At 38.4% G+C, this 17,162-nt stretch overlaps 1 pseudogene and 1 gene segment (V, D, J or C); both read right to left on the bottom strand.

Moving 5' to 3' along the window:
* Positions 1 to 5,168: 5,168 nt before the first annotated feature.
* LOC133066968 (T cell receptor delta variable 1-like) lies at positions 5,169 to 5,913 on the bottom strand. The segment is given in 2 exon segments: positions 5,169 to 5,557; positions 5,773 to 5,913. Coding segments are annotated over 2 exon segments (438 nt in total).
* Positions 5,914 to 15,306: 9,393 nt separating this feature from the next.
* On the bottom strand, positions 15,307 to 16,912 carry LOC133067359 (T cell receptor alpha variable 22-like; annotated as a pseudogene).
* Between the last annotated feature and the right edge of the window lie 250 nt (positions 16,913 to 17,162).

Below are 17,162 nucleotides of genomic sequence, written 5' to 3'. Positions count from 1 at the left end.
GAATTAAATTTTAGTTTTTCAGTCATACTAGCCACATTTCGCGGCTTCCTAGATGGTGCTAGTGGTAAGAACCTTCCTGCCAATGCAGGAGACATAAGAGATGCAGGTTCGATCCGTGGGTCAGGAAGATCCCTGGAGAAGGGCATGGCAACCCACTCCAGTATTCTTACCTGGAGAATCTTGCCCATAGTGCCTGCTGGGCTACAGGCCACACTTATACTACTAGGCTAGGGGTTATTAGATAGTTCAGATAGAGAATGTTTCCACCTCCTCTGAGAGTTCTATTGGACTGTGATGTTCTAGAAGGGAGAATATGAAAACAAGAAATTTTGTCTTTCATATTATAATTAAAGTCCCAGGTATGTGGTATACACTAAATAAATATTTGTTTATTGTTCATAACCAGGTTCCCAGAAACTACTTGAATACTTGGTGAATAGTGAACATTCAAACATTGTTGAGTGATAAATAAATGTGTGTATTTTCATGCTTGAGAGTTTGAACTCAACATAGGCCAAAGACCAATTTAAATGCATTCTCCCATGAATATAAACAATCAAAGATTGACTATAGCTATTTAGAAATGTTACTTTTAGGAACTGTGTTAGAATCCGCCTTCTATCATAACAAATTATCACAAATTTGAGACCGAAATGCCTCCAATGATCCCTGCTTCCTGATATCCATGCCCTTGTGTAGACCCCATGCACACTTGGTCTGTGCTGGCTTGGTGACTCACTGTAATAAACAAATGCATCAAAGTTAATATCGTGGCAGTAGTGAGACTAAACATGAAGACGCTTTCTCAGCTTATGCTTTTGTGAGGCATCAGGTGAGATGAACCGCTTCCCTGAGAGACCACTAAAAGAGAGCACATGGAAGGGCCATGGTAATGATTATGATTATGGAACTAATTTTATAACTAAGCTAATTTACCAAAAATTACTGAACTGTAGATGCAAAATGGATGCATTTTATGGAATGTCAGTTATACCTCAATAGAATTGGTTAAAGTAAATAAGATTTATGTTCTATTTTGCCTGTGTCACAGCTCACTAATCAGGTTAGTTTCACTGAACATGCACACATTAGTTTAAACAATGATTTTGTGCCCGTGATTTCTAAGCTCCAAAAGTTATAAAGGCAATATTATCTGTTCTTTGTAAGCTCAAAATGTTGTTGGAAAAATAAAACATAATCAGGGAAAATTTAATAGTGCAAGATAGCACTAATTAAGATTGTTCAGAATCTAAATCTACTTCTGGGAAATCAATAGTATAAATTGATTACATAAACTTCTTTCCAGTGAACAACTGAAATAAACAAAGGAAACAGAGTAGGTGCTAAAACTAGACAGCAGTGCCTTCTACATACTCAAATTTAAATTGTGTTCTGAAAAGTGGAACAGAATTGGAAGCCATCTCAATGACTAACCTCTATCTTTCCTGCCCAAGAGAAGAGATGCAGAAATCCTGTCATAAACACTCAACCAGCTGCAGGCAATGTACAAATTCTTGGGGCAGGGAATTGGGAGACAGAATTTGAAACTGCAGAGGAATCTACCCACAAGATAAATCTCAATATTTTTCTCAGGTGTATTTTATTAGTTTACATAGCATATTACATGTATTATCCTAAGTATCCATGGTCTATCATGTTTCTCACTGTCAATGGGAAATCAGTTCATAAGGTGTTATACTGAGAGAATGGGTGGAATATTATAATAAGTAATGAGTATAATCAAGCAATATTTGCCATGGTTGTTTATTTTTCCCATTATTAACTCTTGCTCCCACTTCTCAGGCTATTTCTATACTACAAGAAAGGACATAACAGTAAGCACAATTTCACTTCTCAGGGAAGAAACTCTCACCTTGTGAAGTAATTTAGAGCTTTCTTTCCAAGGTAGCCTCTTACTCTCCAGCCAGAATCATCCTATGTATTCTATGTTTGAAGTCAATCCCTTTTATATCTGGCAGGCAAAAGAGAGGGAGAGGAAAAAAGAAAAAGAAAAAAAGGCCAGTTCTCCTGAATTCTCTCTCTCCAGATGTCTGCATTGAGTTTACTGACTGGTTCAGCAACCACAGGCCCTACCTTGATGAGACTTCCTCACAACTGAGTGCTTCCCAGGTGGCGCTAGTGGTAACGGAGTGTAGGAGTGTCCGTGTAGGAGGTATAAGAGGTGTGGGTTTGATCCCTGGGTCGGGAAGACCCCCTGGAGGAGGGCATGGCAACCCCACTCTAGTACTCTTGCCTGGAGAATCCCACGTACAGAGGAGCCTGGCGGGCTACAGTCCATGGGGTCGCAGAGTCGGACACGACTGAAGAGACTCAGCACAGAGGGCAGCAAGGAAGCCCGTGTAAGTCTCACAGAATGTTCGAGTAGGACAGCAGGTGGCAGTGCTTCGGCATTTACTCCTGGTACATGCAGTGTGCTGGAGTCTGGTTCTCAAGGAAGGAAAATAGAAAGAGTTAAATTAAGAATTCACCAAGTAAAGATGGGTAAAGATGTAAAGGAACTTCAGAGATAACACCATGTAGATGTTTGGGAAGATAGCCTCACAGGAGTGTTTAAAGAATAATACCCCATCGTAGCTCTCAATTTCCCCAGCATACTATTAAATAAAAAACTTGCTAAAGCACTCAGCACTGTTCACTGATTAGTGGATGATTTCCTCATCTACTCATCCTGGGACTTTGTGTCTAGGTTTGGCATCTTCTCTTCTAGTTCACTTTAGGTTCCAGTTTAAACCAGTAATGTCACCATCACTCAGATGTCCAGCCACCCTATTTTGAGTCCAAGTGCTTCTCCATAGTCCAGACCTTGCTCCTCAGGAGCCCCCTAAAATGTTACACTCTGGCTGATAATAAAAGGTAAAGAAACATTTCACAGTTAGGAAAGTTATGGTTCATTTCCCAAAGACTAAAAAAAAAAAAGAAAAAAGAAACAATAAAACCTATCTCAAAGGATTTTGATATTTAAATTAGATGATGAATCTGAAATGCATACCACAGTGCCTGACATAAAATAAGCTCAAAAAATACCATCTTTTTTTTCTAGTGAAACCTGCCTTTTCTTTAATATCCAGAATCTGTGACTTGTTACTACCTTTTTTTTTTCTCAACATTGGTTTAATGAGGGAAACTATAGGAAATTTATTTAATCACTTATTTTCTTTGAGACAGTCATTATTTTTCCCTGTCCTCTTGGGTCATATTCTCCTAGCTACATTAGTACATTCAGGGTGCTGAAAGGACACAGATGGAGCACTCAGAGGAAGCTTTATTTTCACTTACCTGATGAATAATAATATTATTTTTAGTATATTTATTAGGTATTGAATATCAAATTTCTGAATTGGATCTCCAAGATTGTCCCATTCTTCTTGACTGTTTTCTTTACTGATTAATATGTATGTATTTTATATATTTTTTTTCATTTGAGTCCTTTTTCAGAAATATGCATTGCAAATATAATTTAAAAGTCTGCACATTGACTTTCCACCCTCTTAGCATTGATATTCAACACAGACATTTTAATACATGTCTTCATTTTCATAAGAAGCTAGCTTTAAAGTTCTGTTTATTTTCTTAAACACTTTAAAAATACTTTCCCATTGTAACTTCTATTGGTCTGGATGAGAAGTCAGGTATCACTGTTTTTTCAAAGTTTTGATAGCTCTTATTTTTTCCAGTAGATTTATTATCTCTACTTTTAAAATTAATTTTTATTGGAGTATAGTTGCTTTACAATGTTAGTTTCTGTTGTACAGCAAAGTGAATCAGTTATATGTATACATATATCCACTCTTTTTTAGATTGTGCTTCTGTATAGGTCATTATAGATTATTGAGTAGAGTCTCCTGTGTTATACAGAAGGTTCTCTTTAGTTATCTATTTTATATATAGTAGTGTGTATATGTGAATCCCAGTCTGCCTGTTTATCCCTCATATCCCTTTCCCCCTTTGGTAACCATAATTAGTTTTCTACATCCGGGATTCTATTTCTGTTTTGTAAACACTTTCATTTGTAAATACCACTTTTTAAAATTCCATCTGATAAAAGAGATATCAGAGGATATTTGTCTTTCTCTGTCTGACCTACTTCACTCAGTATGACAGTCTTTAGGTCCATCCAGGCCACTGCAAATGGCACTGTTTTGTTCTTTCTCATGGCTGAATAATATTCAATTGTATATATATGCCATATCTTTTTTATCTATTATTCCATCGTTGGACATTTAGGTTGCTTCCATGTCCACGCTACTGTAATTAGTGCTGCAATGAACATTAGGGTGCTTGTATCTTTTCTGCTTGTATAGACTACTCCATCAGCTCTAGCAACTGCCTGAGTTCTAATCTTTACATATAGCTAAACTCTTATTCTACATCACTGATGGTCTGCTTCCTGATTGTACCTTAAGTGACACAAAGTCTAAGAAGAAAGGACTAAGGAAATGATTTTCATAATGATTCCAGATAACTATACCCAGGTTTGTGATGTGAGTGTATTTTAGTGAAGCAGTCACTTTAAATTATTATGGAGCAAGTTTATAGCTTTAGACAAGTTTACACATGTTCTGTATGATTGATTTAAAGTTGATAGTTCAAGAGAAGAATGTATTAGTAGAAAGTTACTGTGGACACCTGCTTCCAAATAACCTAGAAAGATCTTTGATTTACTTGAAGATTTAACTACAAAGTTTAATGAAGGGAATATTTATAGATTTGCAGGCAGGGTTAAGGAAAACAAAGAAGAGATGGGAAGCATCAAGATACTAGCAAGAGCTGAAAGCCTGTATCGACCTGGGCAGTCAGAGGAAACTCTGAGTGAAAGGGGAGGCAAGAGCTGTGAAGTGGATCCACCAGAAAGGAGTTGCAGGAGATAAGATGTGCTTTCCCAGTTCCAGCGTCTACTGGCCTCCTGCTCAAATGGGGGACCCAAAGCAGTGGTGGGAAATTGGGGGACCAAAGGGAGGGAGAAACCACAGTGATTCCCTGTCTTCTTCAGGCTCCAGTTCCTGTGGGGCAGGCCCACCTGGTTCTAGCTGTAGCCTGATGATCCACCTAGAAGGAGCTTTTATTTAGAATTAAATCTTCTGATCCAGACCACAGAAGAAGCAACCACAGGACTACCATTTCTCTTCTGGGATGTGCAGGTGTGCACTTCAACTGAGGTCCTGAAGCAGTGTGCTCTCTCTTATTAAGCTCTGGGGTTTTTGTTCAGCTTTTCCCATTACTTCAAGCACTGTGAGCTCCCAGAGAGCACAGAAGTACTTTGCAGAGTCTTGGAGCTGTAAGGCTGAAATGATGAGGCTGATGGATTTATCTGCTTTCTGGAAGTTTACAGAGTAGCGGCCATTCCTTGCATTCAGGTGTTCTGAATACTGACGAATAAGGAAAGTCATCTCTCCACTGGGAAGCTGTTTATACCAAAAAATGTAGTAGTAGTCCGTGGTCCAGCTTACTTCATAGCGACAATTCAGGGTGACTGTCTGCCCCACTTGACTGGTTATGGCTGTCTGGACTTGAGTTACTTTCTGGGCCACACTGGGTCCTATGGGGAAAAAAGCAGAAAACAGAGATGAAGTAGTAAATAAAATAGTGTGGGATTTAGACTAATTTAGGACCCAGAGACAAATCAAGTTGAAATTGTAAAATGCTTCTTTTTCTCCAGTCCTCCTTCCCCACCAAGTCCCTGTGAAGCACCGCACGTCTGTGTGCAGTCCTTTCACCCTGAACACTCACACCCATGCTTGGAAGCATCCCTACCAGAGAAGGTGAAGGCCAGGAACACCCAGGGCAGGCTGGAGAGTGGCATGAGGTGTGGATTCCCCTGCACAAATGTGCTCAGTCCTGCCTCAAGCTGAGAGTTCAGTGTCTCTGTGTGCCTGGCGGCACATTTACATAGTACCTGTGTGACTATGTGTGACTCCTCAGACAGGAAGTGGGGTTTGTCATGTTCATAGATCACATGGTCTTTTTCACAGATGGGAAAAACTTTTGGCTCACAGATGTTTAATTTTCTTTCCCTGATTATTATGTTAGGTAGATCCTGAAAGGGTCATGGAAAAAGCAGTTGGTATTATATGTTTGAGGGTTTCCCTGATGGCTCAGATGATAAAGAATATGCCTGCAGTTCAAGAGACCCTGGTTTGATCCCTGATTTAGGAAGATCACCCGGGAGAAGGGAATGGCAACCCACTCCAGTGTTCTTGCCTGCAGAATCCCCATGGACAGAGGAGTCTGGCGGCTACAGCCTATGGGGTCCCAAAGAGTTGGACACGACTGGGCGACTAACACACACACGTTAAGGGTTTGAGCTGAGAGAAACAGAAGACTCAGTAAGTTGACACACATTGATAATAATTTTGCCAGCCCATTCAAAACATAGTAGTATACACTAGGAATCCTTCCTGTAATCTACTTACTGGTCATTCTGGTCATCCATTTAGCCGATGCTTACATTTCTTTATCCAGAATTTAATGACTCTTAAAAAAACACACACAATAAAACAAACTCACGGATCTTTAGCTTTCTCATGTGTGTGTTGTGCTGCTGCTTCAGTCCTGTGCAGCTCTGTCCAACCCCATGGACTCTAACCTGCCAGGCTCCTCTGTCCATAGGGATTCTGCAGGCAAGAACACTGGAGTGGGTCCCCAACCCAGGGATCAAACTCGTACATCTCCTGCATTGGCAGATGGGCTCTTTAACACTAGCTCAACCTGGGAAGCCCTTTAGCTTTCTTGACAAAAGGCAGTCTTTTCCAAAATAATTAACATATCTTTTTCTTTTCTCACTTGGTTCTAGGTCTTTGTTTATATTTTCCAATAAATAAAGTTACTTACTTCAATATCAAATGATAAAAAATCACTCCTGACTTTCAGAATCTATTCGGTTGTGTGTGTTTTTTTAGGAAATGGTTAACAGGAAAAAATATTAATCTTTGAAATCTGACATTGAGTTTTACTTAATAGACTTTGAAGAGCATCAGTATATTCAATCCTGCTGCCTTTACAAGTAGAATTGTATTTATTAGATCAGGTGTCCTTAAATTGTCCTGATGTCATATTTTTTACCCCAAAGTGTTCAGTCTCTCTTGTTAGTGGTTTGTTATTTTTCTCTGTAAAGTCAAGCTAAGCATGCTGAATTTTTCTGTGACACAATGCTACAGCACGCTCCTAGAAAATATGGTATCTGTAAACAGTTAATGTTGACACCACGCTATTTGGTGACTGAAGTTTTGTATACTGTACATGATCATGTAGAATGTCACTGTCAATCTTCCATTTGATTTCATTGTTTTAACAGCTGAATTAATATAAAAGAACCAAAGGCAAATAGACAAGTAGAAAAGAAAGTACAGAAAGGCCTAAAACAGTGCCGGTTCTTTGATTTTAAAGCCAAAATAACACATTAATGTGATGCAGGGAGGAGAGTTTATATTTGGTTGAGACATCTAGCCTGTTCCATTTCACCTCTGGGTGCTGGCAGGCAGCAGATGTCCTGGTTTCCAATTATCTGTAACTAAGTAGAGGACACCACAAATGCCCACAACAGCACGGGGAGCAGCATGAAGGCGGTTTTTCCCCTTTGTTGATATGGCCTTGCTCTGAGTTCCTGACAGTAAAGGTGCATGTTCCCTCAGCTGCGTTATAGAATCAGACTCTGAAAAATGTAGCTTCTGGCTGGATCAAGTCTGAACATGCTATGACACTCAGGTTGGAAGATTTAGACTGTCCTAAACATTGTTCTGCCTTTCCTTGTGATTTACTAATAAATGATAATACCCGGTAAAGGACAGCCAGAGTTTAATGTTGAAGGACGAAATTGAAAGAGATTTTTTACTTAAAACTTCCAAATTTAGTAGTAAATTAATCTCTTCTAAAACCCGGGACGTTATCTGAAACAAATTCATTATGAATCATGCTGGGATTACAAATATTCATTCATGTTCTGATTGTTCTCTTGCCTTTCTGATTTTAATTCTAAGATAATTATACTAACTGCTCCCTAGTTTCCCTAAAAAAGACCAACAAGAAGCCATGAGCTCCCTTTTCTTCCCACTTTCCCACCAAACCATGTGAACTGGTAACTTTAGCACATAACTTCAGAATAGCAAATATCACACAGACAAATGAACACAGAATAAACTTCTGACTTCTGCAATCTCTCCAGTTGTTATTGGAATACCAAATGGTAATGGCTGTGAAATCATACTCATTTGTGATGTAACTCTGTGATTAACTTCTTAAAGGTTTAGGAAGCAAGAACCAATGGGTCTTCTAAATTCAAATATTTGACCATGTTGCTGTCATGGATGCAGTTATACTCTTTAGTACAATCTTATAATTCTCATTATATATGTTTTCTAAAATAAAAAGATTTCTCTTTCTTGACATTGAAGGAATGAAAATTCTATTTCATTTTATTCTGAAATTTCATGTAATGAAGTCATTTACATCAAATTGATCAAATTTCAAACATCCTATTTTTGTTTCAACACCTCATAAAGAAACCCCAATAAGAATAACTTATTCTTTTTATAATTTTATTTATTTATTAATTTAGAGTGTTTTGGGTCTTCATTGCTACACGGACTGCTCTCTAGCTGCAGAGAGAGGGGTCACTCTGGAGCTGCACTTCTCATTGCGGTGGCTTCTCTTACTGTGGAGCATGGGCTCTAGAGCATAGACTCAATAGTTGTGGTGCACAGGATTAGCTGCTGCGTGACATGTGGGATCTTCCTGTATCAGGGATTGAACCAATGTCTCCTGCTTTGGCAGGCAGATTCTTTACTGAGCCACCAGGGAAAACCTAACTGAGTTATTTTATAATAGATTGTCCTTGGATTCTCCTTGGTTCCTTCATAGAAATTCCCAGACTCACATAGCATATGAGGGCACAGAATTACTACTGAGGTTCCCAGATCTTCCCTAGTCCTCCCTCTTACATCTCTGGTGACTGTCTTCTGAAGCTCACCCTGCATTCCAATCTGGGTACTACATCCTATTTTGAGTTTTGCATATTTCAGTCATCTTTCAATGAAAGATACTCCAGTCCAGTAGTTGTACATCCTATTCCAAACTTGTTATTCAACTGTTCAAAGCACTAGAAAAAAAAAGCAAAACAAACTTCAAGAGGATTTCGCTGGTGGTACAGTGGATGGGAGGTCACCTGCCAATGCAGGGGACATGGGTTCAATCCCTGGTCCGGGAAGGTTCCACATGCCCTGGAGCCACTGAGCCCAGGCACCACATCTATGGCATTTTTGCTCTAGAGCCCAAGAGCCGCAACTTCTGAGCCTGTGAGCCACAACTACCAAGCCCGCGTGCCACAACTACCGAGCCCACGTGCCCTAGAGCCTGCATGCTGCAACTACTGAGCCTGTGCTCCTAGAGCCTGTGTTTCACAACAAGAGAAGGCATGACAGTGAGCCTGTGCACTGCAACCAAGAGTAGCCCCTGCTTGGTGCAACTAGAGAATGCCTGTGTACAGCAGCAAAGACCCAGAGCAGTCAAAATTTTTTTTTAATTAAAAAAGAAATCTTTGAGAGCCTAGAGGGTTTACATACTGACACCATGAAAAAATTTTGCTGTACATTGAATCCCCAGGACTTATTTCTCTTATAACTGGATGTTTCTGTCTTTTGAACATAGTCACCTATTCCACACCCTACACCCCCAGTCTATTCTCTGTATCTATGAGGTCTGTGTGTGTGTGTGTCTGTGTGTCTATACGTCTGTCTGTGTGTGTGTGTGTGTGTTCCTGCATCTGTGTCTTAGATTCCACATATAAATGATTTCATACAGTATTTGACTTTGTCTGCCTGATTTATTTCACTTAGTATTGTGCCATCAAGATTCATTCATGTTGTTGTAAATCTATGAAAAAATTTCTTTTTTTACCATGTTTTCTTTATCCATTCATCTGTCAAAGGACACAGGTTGTTTCCATGTCTCAGCTGTTGTAGATGAACTGCAATAAACGTGGGGTACAGATATCTTTTTGAGATAGTGACTTCATTTTCTTCAGATGAATACTCAGAAGTAGAAATGCTGAATATCATAGTAGAGCTAGTTTTAATTTTTTGAGGAACCTCCATACTGTTTCCATAGAAGCTGCACCAATTTATATTTCCAGCAACAGTGGGCAGGGTTCCCTTTCTTCTACATTCTTGTCAAAATTTTTTATTCCCTGTCTTTTTGATAGTAGCCATTCTGGCAGATGTAAAGTGATAGGTCTTTTTGGTTTTGACTTTTATTTCCCTGATAATTAGTGATGATGAGCATCTTCTGATTTACCTCTGGTCATTAGTATGTCTTTTTTGGGAAAATGTTTATTCAGATCATCAGCCTACTTTTAAAACAGACTTTTGTTCTAATGACTATACAAGATATTTATATATTTTGGGTATTAGCCCCTTATCAGATATATGTTTGGGCAATATTTGCTCTCACTCTGTAGGTTGCCTTTTCGTTTTGTTGATGGCTTCTTTTGCCGGACATAAGCTTATTAGTTTGATGTAGTCACACTTGTTTTTTACTTTTTTTTTTTTTCCGCTCTTGTTGTCCTTGCTTTTAGTGTCAAATACAAAAAAAACTGTGGCCAATACCGTTGTCAAGGAACTTACCCCCTATGTTTCTTCTAAGCTTTATTGTTGTGGTTCTTATATTCAATTCTAAAATCCATTTTGATGAGTCCAATTTCATTCTTTTGCATGTAGCTTTCCATTTCTCATAATACCACTTATTGAAGAGATGTTCCTTTCTTGAGTGTATATTCTTGGATTCTTTGCTGTGAATTGACCATGTATACAAGGGTTTATTTCTGGGTTCTCTATTTCGCTCCATTGATCTATGTGTCTTTGTTTAATGCCAAAAAACACACACACTGTTTTTATTACTATAGCTTTGTAATGTAGTTTGAAATAAGGTCATGTGATGCCTTCAGTTCTGATCTTTCTCTAGTTCACTTTGGCTATTGGTAGTCTATTGTCTCTCATATAAATCTTAGGGTTGGTTTATTCTATCCCCATGAAAATGTCATTGAATTTTGATAGAGGTTTCATTGAATATGTAGATTGCTTTGGGTAGTATGGATATTTTAGCAATTGATTTTTTTTTTTTTTTTTGGTCTGTAAGAACAAAGTATCTTCTCATTAATTTTTGTCTTCAATTTCTATAATCAAAGTCTTACAGATTTCAATATACAAGTCTATACTTTGCTTAAAGTTATTCTTAAGTATTTTCTTTCTGATGTGATGGAAAAAGAATTGTTTTCTTAATATCTCTTCCAGATAGTTCATTATTGGAATGCAGATTAATTTGTATCCTGCAACTTTGCTGAATTTGTGTATTAGTTACAACATAGACTAACATCTTGGGGACATGTCTCCCACTGCTAAGCCAGATGATCTGATTTTCTTCTCACTTTCTCTTTTTGTGTACTCAAAAAGTGTATATTTTAACTCTGGCAGGATGTCTCAGTGCTGTTTATTTTCAGATGAGTAATTTCTAGAGCTTGAACAAATTAAAAGCTTTTTCTCTGGCATTTTATTGGCCTTTTATGGCCTATTAAAAGTACATCTGTCAAAGTTATAGGTAATAGGCCTTATCTTATTCCTTCCATGAATTGATTGTGGTTGCTACCATCCAATTTTTAAAATTTAAAAAAAATAATACTAAATAATTCTTACAGTACACAAAATTATGTGCAGACACATTTTCCCCTGCCAATGATGGTAAACAGATATTTAATTTTGCTATATTTTCTATAGCTCTTTCCAAACATTACAGACAAAACTAAAGAGTAACTTCTAGTACTTTTCCTATTTTTAAAGTAATAACTACTACTGGGAAGATTCCATGTATGTCTTTTCAATTTTACTGTTATAGCTATGTATCACAAAACAATATATTATATTGTGATTATATTCTGAAATTTCTCATAAGTAGTGTCATGAAGCATATATCATTCTGATGCTTTTTATATTCAGCATTTTATTTTTGTAAGATTTATCTAAGAAAACAATATAAGAACTGTTTCTTTGCTTGCAATAATTCACTGTATTTTGACTTCATATGTAAATCATTTTTCATTCATTCTGTACTTGAATGGTTACACGTTTGCTTACAGGGTTGGTGTGACTATCCTTGTAAATGCCTCCTTGTTCAAATGTTGGAATTACTTGAATGTAGGTAACAGGAAGTTGAATTGCTTGACTTTTTAAATATATACATTTTCTTCTTTATTAAATAGTTCAGGCAATTTTTCTCTGAAGCTGTTAAATAAGTGTTCTCTATGTGGTTGCTTTTCTCCATCTGGAGAAGTTTTAATAGTCTTCCTCTCCCTGTATTTGGGTCAAAACTTAATGCTACCAGACTTTCACATTTCTGGTTATCTGACAGAAATGAGATAGTAATTTGCTTTAATTTAATTTCCTCTGATTACTGCAGAAGTTGATGTTTTATATGTTCACATGTCTATTTCCTCTTCTTTAAATTGGCTTTATGCAAATTATCTTTAGTATCTCTTTTCATTTTGAATGTTTTTCTTATTTATTTGTAGAAACCCCCTATATAAACTTAATTTCTAATATTTTCTTGGTTACATGGTTTACTATATATCCTACTATGCATTCAATTTTTAATTATGTGGTGGGGCACACTTGCAGGTTAAAAACTTCCCATCTATTAGAAACTCTCTACAAATTTATATTTCTAATTGTCAAATTACTTTAATGATTACATACTTATTTAGCTTTTCTATTTCTTCTTTAACTATTTTTGGTAATATATATATTTTAGAGCATCTATCAGAACACTGAAATATGTGGCCAAGTCCTCTTCTTGTGTCAAGGATTTCTTCAGTTAGTAAATCTCTGCCCTTGTTGAGGTCCCTTATGAAACCTTCTCTGTTCCATATGGAGGCATGTCTCACGAGGGTCTGGAAGCCTTGGTCTGGGTGCTGGACACACCAGGAGGAAGCAGGGCTCTCAAAATACTCATGATAGAGCCTCACCTGTCCTGGGATCCCTTCAAAGGCAGAAACTGGCCCTCAGGCCGAGTCACTGCATGGGGCTGTCTCTCCTCCCATAAGATCAACATTAGATCAAGGAGATTGCTCACACTGAAGAGAATATGTCTCTAAATAGATTCTAAATCTGACAATTATTCAGTGTCATTAACAACACTTGATATAGTTGTCTTCTTATTTTTAGCCAAAATAATGTGTGTATGCTGCTGCTGCTATGTTGCTTCAGTCGTGTCCGACTCTGTGCGACCCCATAGACAGCAGCCCACTAGGCTTCCCTGTCCACGGGATTCTCTAGGCAAGAATACTGGAGTGGGTTGCCCTTAATGGGTGTATAGAGATCTAACTAACTTGCATTTCCATGATGACTAACGATGTAGAAGAGGGGATTACAAACATCTTCAATAAAGGGTAGAATAGTAAATATTTTTGTCTTTGTAGGCCATTCAGTCTGCTGCAACTACTGAACTCTGCCATTGTTTCATGAAATAAGTTATTGATAATACATAAATAAATAAGCTTTCTTATGTTCCAACCAAATTTATTTACAAAGTAAATGGCTGAATGGACTGGTTCATGAGCCATATTTTGTTGATTCCTGATATAGAGGACTCTGTGGCTTCACAGGGTAATTCTCCAAACATTTAAAGAATAGTTAGGTCCCATCCTTCTCAAATTTTTCCATAAAATTGAAGGTGAGGAAATATTACCAAACTCACTCAATGAAGCCTTCATTACCCTGATGCCAAAACTAGACAACAAAACTACAAAAAGAAGGTCAATTTCCCAAATGAATATAGATTAAAAAATCTTCAACAAAATATTAGCAAACTTCAATTCAGTCAGTTCAGCTGCTCAGTCATCCCGACTCTTTGCGACCCCATGGACTGAAGCATGCCAGGCTTCTCTGTCCATCACCAGCTCCTGGAGCTTGCTCAAACTCATGTCCATCAAGTCAGTGATGCCATCCAATGATCTCATCCTCTGTTGTCCCCTTCTCTTTCTGCCCTCAATCTTTCCCAGCATCAGGGTCTTTTCCAGTGAATCAGTTCTTTGCATCAGATGGCCCAAGTATTGAAGTTTCAGCTTCAGCATCAGTCCTTCCAATGCATATTCAAGACTAATTTCCTTTAGAACTGAATTAAGTTAGAAAACTTAATTCAACAATTTATGAAAGAATCATATATCATTTCCAAGTGGGATATAGCCTAGGTGTACAAGGATGGTTCAATATTTGCAAATCAATCAACATGATATGCATTAATAGCATGAAGGATAAAAACTTATATAATTATCTCAACAGACAAAGAAAAAACATTTGACAAAATTCAGCATACATTCATGTTAAAAACTCTTAATAAACTTGGTATAATGGGAACAGATTTCAAAATAATAAAGGCCATTTACAACAAACACACAATTAATATCATATTTGATGGTAAAAACTGAAATCTTTTCGCTAAGATGAGGAACAAGACAAGGATGCCTACTCTCACCATTTCCATTTAACATAGTACTTGAAGTCCTCGTCATAGCAGTCATATAGGAAAAAGAAATAGAAGGCATCCAAATTGGAATAAAACTATTAAAATGAAAAAAGACAGCCTATCAAACAGAAGAAGATACTTGCAAACCATTAGTCAATAAGGGGTTAATGTCCAAAATATATAAAGAAATTTATATGCAATATCAAAACTATAAATAATCTGATTTTAAAAAAGGCAGAGGACCTAAATAGACATTTTCCCAAAGAAACATACAGATGGGCAACAGACACATGAAAAGACATTCAACATCTCTAATCATCAGGTAAATGCAAATCAAAACCCAATGAGATCTCACTTCACCCCAATCAGAACACTATCATCAAAAAGCCAAGAAGTAATAAGTATTGCTGAGGATGTGAAGAAAAGGGGCCCTTTGGGCACCCTTGCTGGGAAAGTAAACTGGTGCAGCCACTATTTAAAACAGCATAAAAGTTCTTCAAAAATTAAAAATATAAATACTACATCATCCAGCAATTTCATTCCTGGATATCTATCAGAAGAAAACAAAAACACTAATTTGAAAATATATATGCACCCTAATATTCACAGCAGTACTATTTCTAATAGCCAAGATAGGGAAGCAATCAGTATTCATCCATATGAATAGATACATTTCATATATATATATATATATATATATATATATAAACAATGAAATATTATTTAATCATAAAAAGAATAAAATCTCATCACATGAGACAACATGAAAATCCTGGAGGGTATTACACTTAGCAAAATAAGTCAGACAGAGAAAGATAAATACTATATGTTTTCACTTATATATGGATTCTAAATTGCAAAACTAACAAATAGAACAGAAACAGACTCAGAGATACAGGGAATGAACTACTGGTTACTAGAGGGGAAAGGGGTGGGTGTAGGAGTGAAATAGCTGAAGCGGATTAAGAGGTACAAAATTATGTGTATTTTCCCAAACTTATAAATAAATTTATGTAATGTGCAGTAAGGAAAGGAATCGACCCTCCCAATACCTTAACTGTAGCCAGTGAAACTGATTTCAGACTTCTTGCATCCAGAATTGAAAGAGGATAAATTTGTTTTAATTAAATGACCAAGTTGATATGAACCATTGAGCATATATGTATTTTTCGTTTGCTGTGCTGCAGTAGTAGGATGAGATGTATCTGTAATTGTCTGTTGGGACACATCATGGTGAGGCAGGTTTGGATGGACATTCTTGAGACAGCCAACTTAGCTGAATAACATCTTCTTGGAGTCACTTTTCTCTTCCTTTAGTTCCTTTCACTTCTTACCATTTTGGAGTAGAGCATATTGTAGCTAAATATTTATTTTGAGAGGGCTTCCCTCACAGGTCGGTTGGTAAAGAATCCGCCTGTAATGCAGGAGACCCAGGCTCCATTCGTGGGTCGGGAAGATCCGCTGCAGAAGGGATAGACTACCCATTCCTGTATTCTTGGGCTTGCCTTGTGGTTCAGCTGGTTAAAAAGATCCCCTGGAGAAGGGAAAGGCTACCCACTTCAGTATTCTGGCCTGGAGAACTCCATGGGCTGTATGGTCCATGGGCTCGCAAAGAGTCGGACCGACTGAGCGCCTTTCACTTTCACTGTCTTATCTATTAATAGATACTCTCCTAGCTACAAGTTTGAGACTCTAGCGCAGAAGAAGATACAGATTGAGAGGAAGATAAAGACCAAAGTCTCAAATCTGGAAGGCCAGTAAGAAGCACTGCGAATGCCCTGTGGGGCCCACGGTGTGACTGAGGCTGGAGGAGGGGCCGAGCCCCGGGAGGGTTCGTGTCGAGGCCGCAGGAGCCTGGGGAGCACCGCACTGCGCAGCACAGAAGTTAGTGCCCGAGTCTGTGGTCCGCGAAGAGGAAATGTGCAGTGAGCTGCGGCGTTCTGCAGGGACTGTCGTGGCCTTTAATCTTCCATCCTGCTTTGTCCCTGAAGGAATGTAAATGAGGTGGATGAGGTGGCCCCCGGGGCTCTGAAGGTACCACTGCACACTCTCTGCCAAGGTGGAGAAATTACACCACAGTGTAGAGCTGGCTCCCTCCTGTGGAGTCAGGGCTGGGGGACTCTGCGCCACGTCCACCCCTCTCACTCCTGATGAGAGACAGTCACAGGTGAGGCTCACTGTAACTCTGGAAAAACCCCGAACGTGTCCCTCCAGCTCCCACAGACATTGAGAAGGACAGGACGTGTGCAGGACTTGCCAACCCTTTCTACTCCCTCCCTCAGCAATACAGCAGCTGCTCATTTCTTCAGATTCCCCTGCTGGGCAGCCCCAACTCACAGCAAACCCGGGCAAACAAAAGCCCCAGCACAGTGCCCACTAGCCTCTTCATGATGCCTTGACTTGCTGCTGAGAAATTTTCACCTTAAAATACACAGCTAAACCCATAAGTGGTGCATCATTTCTTGTCTGGAAATTTCCTGCTCCAGCAACCAATCAGCTCCCCCAGCAAACCCTGCTCAGGAGACCCTCTGTGACAGGAAGCCCGCCTAACAGTCAGCTCCCCTGAGAACACGGAACTGGAGAAAACAAATCTTTCCTTTGCAAACTGAAAAGGAAAGGAAAGAAAAAAATCTAAGATG

This window comes from Dama dama, chromosome 12 (genome assembly GCF_033118175.1).
Source record: "Dama dama isolate Ldn47 chromosome 12, ASM3311817v1, whole genome shotgun sequence".
Classification (NCBI taxonomy): Eukaryota; Metazoa; Chordata; class Mammalia; order Artiodactyla; family Cervidae; genus Dama; species Dama dama.
Note: the sequence above shows the minus strand (reverse complement) of the source record. Positions and strands in the feature narration are given on the sequence as shown.